Source organism: Aythya fuligula, chromosome 5, assembly GCF_009819795.1.
Source record: "Aythya fuligula isolate bAytFul2 chromosome 5, bAytFul2.pri, whole genome shotgun sequence".
NCBI lineage: Eukaryota > Metazoa > Chordata > Aves > Anseriformes > Anatidae > Aythya > Aythya fuligula.
In genome coordinates this window covers 2818296-2827198 of record NC_045563.1, presented here as the reverse complement: position 1 = coordinate 2827198, position 8903 = coordinate 2818296, and the positions used below count along the sequence as shown (strand labels likewise).

General features: G+C 48.7%; 1 protein-coding gene across 1 annotated transcript in view; it reads left to right on the top strand.

Annotated features, from left to right (window-relative positions):
- The first annotated feature begins 291 nt into the window (after nt 1–291).
- SOS2 (SOS Ras/Rho guanine nucleotide exchange factor 2) overlaps nt 292–8903 on the top strand; it is a 52365-nt gene continuing 43753 nt past the window's right edge. Inside the window, exon 1 of the mRNA XM_032188345.1 lies at nt 292–592. Coding sequence (XP_032044236.1) covers nt 506–592 — 87 coding nt within the window. The 5' untranslated portion in view covers nt 292–505. The remainder of the gene's footprint in view (nt 593–8903) is intronic.

Below are 8903 nucleotides of genomic sequence, written 5' to 3'. Positions count from 1 at the left end.
ACTACGCTGCCTTCAGACAGCGGATGGGACATCCTGGAGCACGAAGAAAACCCCCGAGGTTGGCACAGAGCCGCGCCGCCTGATCCCTGAGGCGATTTCGGGATGGCGGCGCCCTTCACCCCCCCTCAGCCCGGCCGCCCCCTGGGGGCTGCCCGCTACTGACGGGGAAGGAGGCGGGGGGGGGGGGGGGGGGGCCCAAAATGGCGGCGTTGGCGCATGCGCGGGGAGGGCGGCGGCAGCAGCGGGCCCGCAGCGAGCGGGGCTCAGGGCGCCTCAGCCGCCGCCCCGTCAGCGCCCGGCGAGCGGCTTCGGGCCCGGCCCCTCCCGTGCCGGATGTGATGGCCGCCGGGGCGGGGGGGTGAGCGGCCAGCCGCCGGCGGCCCGGAGCTGAGGAGCGGCGCCTTTCTTCTTCTTTTCTTCTTCTTCTTCTTCTTCTTCCTCCTCCTCCTCCTCCTCCTCGGTGGGGACGGGCGGGCCCGATGCGGAGGAGCCGCCGGCGGGCGCCATGCAGCCGCCGCCGCAGCCCTACGACTTCTTCAGCGAGGAGAACGGCCCGAAATGGCGGGGGCTCTTCGTGCCCGCCCTGCGCAAGGTCAGTCCCAAGCCGCCACCGGCGACACCTGCCCCGAAACTCCCCCCCCCAGGCCCTCAGCCGCTTGGTGCCGGTGTCCCCCCTGAAGGGGGTGAGGGGGAGGCTCCTGGGGGCAGCCCCCGGTTTTGTGAGGAAAAAATGCCCCCTGAGGGGGGTACCCGCTGTGGGAAGCTCCCCCCCCGGGGGGGTTTTCCCCTTCATGAGGCGATTTGTGGAGCTGGGCAGCCCCTGCCCATCGCTGAGGGGCTGGGTAAGGCTTGGGGAGGTGCCTGCTCCCCTCAAAAATAAGGAGCAGGATTTGCTGAAGGGTCAGGGGTGTTAAAATGCAGCCCAGTAGTCCGCTGGCTGGCCTAAAAAACCTCTCGGCACCTGCCTGAAGGGTCCTGAGGTGGGATTTTGCCACACGAAGCACCAAGCCTGCCCCCGGCACTCACTGGCTCCATCAGCTTGGCCCAAAGGATTTCACATCCTTACCGTTTATTTTTGCTATACAACACCAAAAAACGTTAAAGTCACAGGATTGACATCACTCTGGCTGATTCTCTCTCTGTACATTTCGTTTGGAGCAAAAGAAATAGGGCAGGGTCTTACTTTCCTAGCAGGGAAAATGATTTTTTGATACCAGTAACTGCTTGTAAAAATTGATAATTGCTTATAGATAATCTTTTTCCTCCTGGGAAAGTTTCCTTGTCTGCAGTACCCACCCTTTGGCGTGAAGCAATCGTACCGTAACATGCATTTCGCCTATGGACGGGCAGTATCAGTGAGTCAAAACAAAATCGTGTCATTGTTCCAGTTTCGGGGAGAAAGCCAGTTTGAAAATCCTGTTTAGAAGATGGAATGCCCTGATACCGGCGCTGGGGATTTTTTAAACCGGGCTATTTTAGCAAATGCATGAGTTATTGTTTTGTTTACGTCTTGCACTTTCACTTTGGTAATGAGATGAGAGCGCTCCCGTTATTTGCAGGCTTGCCGAAAACTTGCACGGAGCTCCCTGTGTGCATAAAGCCCCAGCCTGTTAGTTTCTGAGCTTACAAACTTATTACAGTATTCAATTACTGCAAGGTAATTCTGTGTAGGTTTGAAAAATCTGCACATCAGCCTGTTTAGATACAATCCTGCCAAGCAGCATGCTTTTGTGATGAAAATTTTAAAGTCCCGTTAAAAGCTCCGGAAGCTTTTTAGTTAAATACCTGGAATCAGAGTTAGCTGAACTTCTGAACTGCTCTTTCATCACAGTAACCGATGCTGCAGGGGCAGAGATAACGTTTTATTTCCCATTTCTGAAAATTTGTTTTGTTTGGCTTTTTTTTTTTTTTTTTTTTTTTTTTTGAAATGAACACTTCTTGAGAAACTGGGAACAGAAAAAGAGGAAAGATTTTGTTTTCCGTTGTGTGTTAAGGTATGAGGAATCTTAGCCCTAAAACAGAGAAAGAAGTGGGGCTGGATAACGGGTCAGTACAGTTCACCAACACCAGGAATATTTCCTTGCTGCTTGAGCTTTAAGTCCACAACCTGCTTTGAGGAGCTCGGCTCTTTTTGCATTCAGCTAGTTTTAAGGTCGCTTCTTATCAAAACACTTCTAAACTCTTGCACTTGCATTTAATTCTATGCAGCTGACTTGACAAATGGAAAAAATAAACTGTTGAAATACCTTTTTTTTAACGTATTAAAGAACTAATGTGAGAATCTGTCTTTTGAACAATGCTCTGCGTGCATGTAGGCAGGTAGAGATCCTTAAGATGCTAAAGAGTGCCAAATCATGCCCACCAGTGGGACTCTTCTTATGGAGAAAAAATAAATAAATAAAGTTAAACAGAAGGACATCATTAAAACAGATTTTTTGGTTTACCTTTTTAGTTCTTTTCCATTTAAATCATCACATTGCTAGCATTGGTACCTTAGAATCTAGTTAAGTTGAATCTTTTCCAGTAGTTTGATGTATTCACTCTTTTCCAGCTGGTAGATTTACAAGCACGTCCTTACTCTGAAGCATTTTATGTTCATCTGTTGCTGTGCTGGAAACCTAAGTAGGAAGTGAACATAATGGAACTCGTTTTAAAAGTGCTGTCAAAGTAAACGATTCAGAAAAAAACACAATGGTTTTTTGCTTGCTTGCGTTATAGTTCCTAGAAGTGCAGTTTGTAGTGAGTAAAACACGTTTATGGGCTGAGCTTTGGGAAGTTGTTTAACCTGGGAGCTGACGTGAGGAATTAAAGGGTCAGGATGCCTGTCAAATACCTCCAGCAGCCTGCAGGATGCTGCTGCAGCAGTACTGTGCACGTTTCGAGCTCCCTGCCAGCACTGGGTTCACACCAAACCCTCGGCAGGTTGGTGCTGGTGGGCACCAGCATCGCTGCTGCTCTACAAGGGTCTTCCCTGCTCCCCCCGCAGCCCATGGGACAGAGATCCCTCCCGGGGGAGATTCCCTGTTCAGAGGATGCTGGAGGAGAAGGCGATGCTCGAGGGTTTGCTCTCTCCCTTTCCACGCAGGTTTTTGTTGTTTGGGGTGGTTTGGTTTTGGTCGTGGGGTTTGCTTTTGCTTTCGAGTGTTTGGGTATGTTCTGTTTTGTTGTTTGTTTTTTTTTCAAAGCCCGATGGGCTTTGAGGAGGAAGATGTCAAATTGTGACACGTGTGTCTGAAGTTGGCATTGCAGCTTTGTAACCCTGCTGCCTCGTACAGATGTGGTGCCAAATCTTGTCCTTGCTGGTTGTCAGCTGGCTTCCAGATGAAGCTGGCCAGAGCTGAAATGACTTCCCAAGGTGATACCAGTCTTTTGATGTCCGATCTGTTAATTTTAGGCTGGGATTTTGGGGGACCCTGAGCAATGAAGCATGAGTCTGAGTGGTAACAGCTGAGCATGTAGCTCCCACCAACCTATAAATTATCAGTTTTAATATACCAGATGTGCACTGTGTAAAAGTTTTTTGGGATTGAAAACTTATTAATGCCAGATATCTTCAATTGCTACCTGGAATAAAGTTTTATTCCAGTTATTTAGAGCAAGTGTTCAGGATGAAACAGGTGACTCCTTAGAAGTATTAGGCATTTTTGAAAAGGATGCGTAATGACGTGTATACGGGGATTTATTTGCCCTAAAATACTGCTTTCCCAACACGCATTAGCATTTGTGCATGCTTTTACAAATCCAGTGGCAAATTAAAAATCTCATTTTGTAAACAAAGAGCTGTGTAGTCAATTGCTTTGTTTGTTGGATTTCTCTAAATCAAATTCAGGAGCATCTCCCAGGCCTTGTTGTGTTGATTCTCTCCCTCAGCACACCCAGAAACCATTAAGCAATTAACGCTGCCCCGGCTGCGGGCGCTACACGTGTAACCGGGGCTCTGTGCACTGCTTGCATGTTCTAAAACAATCCCACCATTGCTCTGGAGCACTCATCGGATTTCTAGAGCATGACTAAAGGGTTTATTCTTAGCAAGTGCTGTGTTCAGAACTACAAAAGACCTCGCTGAGGACATTTCTGGAGTTTACGGTGCTCTGGCGCTTCGCACTGCTGTGAAACCCCGGGGAACTGAGCCTGGTGCCCCTGCTCTCGTGCAAGGCAGCGTGGTCAGGGTGTCCATCCGTGCTTGGGTACCTGCAGGGGCTGCCCCGCTTCCCTCCCTGCCAAGTGCACTTCACCACACATTTTCCATCACAGGGTCAGGCCGCCTTGGGTTAGAATTATTTAACACCTTATTATTCCATTTCAGGGCACTATTATTTAATGCGTTGTAATTTCAACAGCGATATCTCTTCCCATGTTACGACGCTTTAAAATAATAGGGATATTTGGTTTTGAGGGCTGTTAGGTCACTGAGCTTCTAATAAATATCATTATTTGTGCTCTGAAACCTGGACTTTTGCAAACACAAGTGCCTCAGCGCCATTCCGCCTGGGAGAGTGCCGAACCAGGGCAGTGATGGCGATGCTTAAATAGAAATTATCTGTGAAATGCACACACCTGAACAATTCTGCAGGGCATGCTCACAATGGAGAAGAGGATGGAGGAGGTGCAGAAAGGAACACTGAGTCCCTGTGAAGTGCTAGCCACCAAGCCCTTGTTAAATAATGGGCTAATTCCTCCAGGCCTTTCATGTCCCTGGTAGTGGTTGGGTATCTCTGTAGGTTGCTTTTGGTCCCTTATTTGTGAGCAGACTGATTTTTGTTGCTGCATCAATATTCACTATCCTAAATAACATTAGGAACCAAAGGGACTGGTTCCTCTACTTACATCTCTTTCTCATGCCTTTTTCTCCTCGCTGTTGCATCGTTCAACCTAAATCCTGTCGCTGGGTTTTGCAGTTGGCACAAAGGAGCAGAATAACTCCTCAGGCAGCGGCACGAGGTGGAGGGAGCTGTAGATCCGAGGCACAGATGAGTAGAAGGAAGAGCGTCCTTGTATTTGGCAGCAGCTGGGGGAACTCTTCCTCCAGCAGAACAGCCCCGGGCTGCTTGCTGCGTGCCCAACCTCGTCCTTGTGCCTTTCTCCCCTCGCCTTTGGTCGTTTGCCCCTTGGGCACTGCGTGCTGGGGGAGTTGGGCTCAGCCCCCGGCCCTTTGAGCCCTCCAGCCAAAGCAGAACTGCCCCACAGTTGCCCTCAGCACTTTTTCCATGCCTCCTACAGCTCCAAGCAACCTCTAAACCTCATCCCTGCCCGTGTCCCACCGCATGCTGAAGCCCAAAACAAGCAGCTGAGCAGCATCTTCTCCTCTCCTTCTCTCTCCTCATGGATTTTGCGCGTATTCGGAGTGAACTGCGTCACCAGGTTCAGTATTTGTCTGGTATCTTTAGTTTTTCACATCCTGATTTCTTCACGTAGTGTGAGCATTATCTGATGTCCTCAGAAGCTGCCCAGCCTGCAGTTTGCCTCTGTGATTACCAGGGGCTGTTTCTGCCAGGCTTTCCTGGTGAGCTGCCGCTGTTCCTGGAGGGCAGGGGCTTCTCGTGTCAGAAACACACCGAGCACTGCTCAGGGCACAGCTTGCTTTCCTGTTTCTACATCCTCTTCATCCTCCTGACACTTGGCGTGCTTTTTGGATGGCATTTTAGTGACCACATGGCTCTTAGAGAAACGACTCTGCTGGTCTTCCCCATCTCCAGGTTTAAGCTTTGTTCTTTTTTCCTTTCCTTTGTTTATCACCATTTATCCTTTATCACCATTTATCCTTTCTCGTGACATCTCCGTGGCAGTCCTCTTACCTTCAAATACCATCTCAAACCTCACCCCGCTATCTCTGAGCTCTGCTGCCCCGTGCTGCTCATGGATTTATTTATAAGCCTTCGAATGACCTGCGTGAAAAGTTGCAGATGTGCTCGTGGTTTGGTCTGAGCGAGCTGTTGGTGCTGGGGAGGACACAAAGCAAAGCTGCAGGGTGCGGAGTGGAGCAGCCCCTTCCTGGGGGGGATATTCCCTGCCTGAAATATCTGCGAGAGTTACAGAGCTGGCATCACAGATGTCTGCACACCGGTCTTGCACTGGCTCTGCTCTTTTCCTCCCATATCGTGGGGCAGAGGCTGTGCCTAGCTCACTTGGGGTTTATCTCGATTTAAAGAAAGCATTTTAACTGGGTGGATAAAATCGAGGTGTTTAATTTTCCATCCATTTTTAAGATACAAGTGTTGGTGTGTGTACGAGCATGCACATTTCAATTTCTGCTTGACCCTCTGCATAAAAGGACGCGGTCGGATAGAGAAAGGAGGTCGAGTGCTGGGGTGGGAAAGCAGCGAGCGTGAAGCTGTCAGAAACAAAACATGAGGTGTGGAGGAGAGCGGACAGAGCAGAGGGAAGTGCCAGCAGGAGAACTGCCGGAGGAAATACCTCTGTGCAGCGGGCACGGGTGGGCTGTGGGCAGATGCTGAGCTCTGGACTCGAACGCAGCGGATGCCTCGTTTTGGTAGCAGCAAACATCTCGAATTGCAGTGAAAAAGCTGAAATGCTGCCGTCTGTTCAGTCCTGGCTTACTCCCTGGCTGACTTCGTGCCCTGCCTCTGGCAGCAGCTGTTAGAATCGGGTGTGAGAGACAGGGGCGGTCTGGGGACTGCTGTGCTGGGCACGGGGTTAGGAAGCAGCACAGTTAGCTTTAAAAAGTCGATATTGCATTTTTATTTGGCGTGTCTCTTCAAGTCTCAAAATCTTTGGGTTTCTTTCTAAATGCCCGCGATTACGCCTGGGAATTGGGAGTGCTGGTGCTGTCGTTTTTCAGTAATTAAGAGCAGCAGAGGCCTCGAAGCTGGTTCCCCTCATCCCCTGGCGTGTGATGGTAAATCACCCTGACTAAGGGATTAAAAACACCTTCAGAGCAGCTGTTTTCTGCTTTTAATGCTTGGTGTTATCATTAGACAAGATGAGAAGGAACAAAAACCCAATCTAAAAAGAAACATTTGTCCAATTCCTTTTTTCTTCTAGCTAGCTTTCAACATCCTGGTACAAGGCAGGCCCAGAGCTACTTTCCTTGGCTGGGGGGTGTTTTCATCACCTTGGACACAGCGCACAGAAATACTGACAAGTGCTGGCAAGGCTGTAACCAGCGCCTGACAGTAAACATTGAACTTCTATACACTAATTATTTTTCTTGCTCCCAAACGTATATGCTACGTTCCTCGAGTAAACAAACAGCCTTGCGAAGTCTTACACCTCCTCTGATCTGGTATCGCTGTGTTTGGACGAGGCAAGTCCAAATATAAATCATTCTGAAGTTGAAATCAGTCACTGTGGGACACGGGGAGTGAGTAATTTCTGTTACAAATAGTTTACAACTTTAATGTGCAATTTATGAAACCGTCCTGGTAGTGCAGGGGGCTTAGAAGTGTCAAAATTGTGCTAATGGTTTTTGTGGTGGCATTTTTTAGAGACTTCTTGTTCTGAAACTTCTGTTCGTGCTGGAGTTTTGCCTTCTGAAACTGTAGGTTTGTTTTGAGTATAGGTAGAGGAGTGGGACGTCGTCATCTGGTATTTCAGGAAGATGACAGCGTACGGCTTTGGTGCGCTGTGCTGCCTACAGACTTGATATGTGTGTCCTGGGGTGGGTTGTTTTTCTGTTTTGTTTTTTAAGAACAACCTCTTGGTTTGCACGTGTTCTTTCTGTGGAACAAGTGGAGCTTTCGGAATGTGTTTTGGTAGCTTTACTACCAAAATAAGTGCATTATGTAAAAATATATTTAGGCAGCAAACTGCAGGTTTGTCTCTGTAGTACAGGCTAAAAAGAAGTTGCAGTTTTGACTGATATCTTTTCCTCAGCTTTTTGCAGTTTCAGATGCAACATTTTGGCCCTTGCTTTAATACTCAGCACTTCAGAATTTCTCCAAGTCCCGATATCACTGAGATTCAGACTTCAGGCCAGAGCTCCCGTGGGTCAAAATTCAGCTTGCTGCCCCTGTAGTGGTCCTAAAAAGTAAGATCAGTTTGTTTCCCGTCCTGATGCTGCTGGTTGTCTCCTTGAAAAGCTTTCGTCCTTGTCTTAACACACTTCTTCCTGAGGGGCTGTAGGGATTATTAAAATCTCACCGAGAAGGAATTTTGAGCCTGACTTCATCTCTGGGGCTGCCTGTTTCCTCTGCAAGCTGTCGTGGCGCGGCGCAGGAGCTGCCTGGGAGCGAGGGGTAGGATCTCAGTTTACCCGTGAAGGCTGGATTATCATCAAATATGCAAGAGGTGGGGGGTGGAGGGGTAGGGAGAGGTGAAGAGGAGGAGCGAGGGAAGGAGCTGTGTGGGAGCTCCCACCTAAAATAGGGGCATGTCCCCCAGAAAGGCCTTAGGGCCATGTTTAAATACCTCGCTTACAGGGCTTCTACCTGGTGCTTTGCTTCTGGGAGTAGTAGGGAATAATCACAAAGGAACGACAGTAAAACAAACCTGGTCTCACTGATCTTCACCTCCCTCTTTAGTGACCTCAAGGTTTCTGCTTGGATCGTTTCAGAGAGAAAATGGGTTAAAAAGAATCTTGTTTCCCTGATAGCTTCTGCTCAGATTTCTTGCAGCGGGGTTCTCGCTGGTTAGTGCAACGCCTGCTTTTAAGAGTTTTGACCCTTAAAGGAAACAGTTCCAAGTTCAATCAAAATTGTTAGCTCTGGTGCATTGTTCCAGGCCAGCTAACGTGGCATGCTCAGGTATTTCAGCCTGGACCTGAAATCAGTGAACGTACCTTCTGTAAGAAATCCGCCCCCAGTAATTCTTCCTGCTTTTTTCCCTACGTTCAGTGCTTTATCAAACTTCCTCTCCTTATTTTTTTGCTTCTTTCACTCAGGTTTTAGATGAATTCCGTAAAAATAAGTCCTGTTTTGAGGCAGCAGCCTCTGATTTGCATGGCT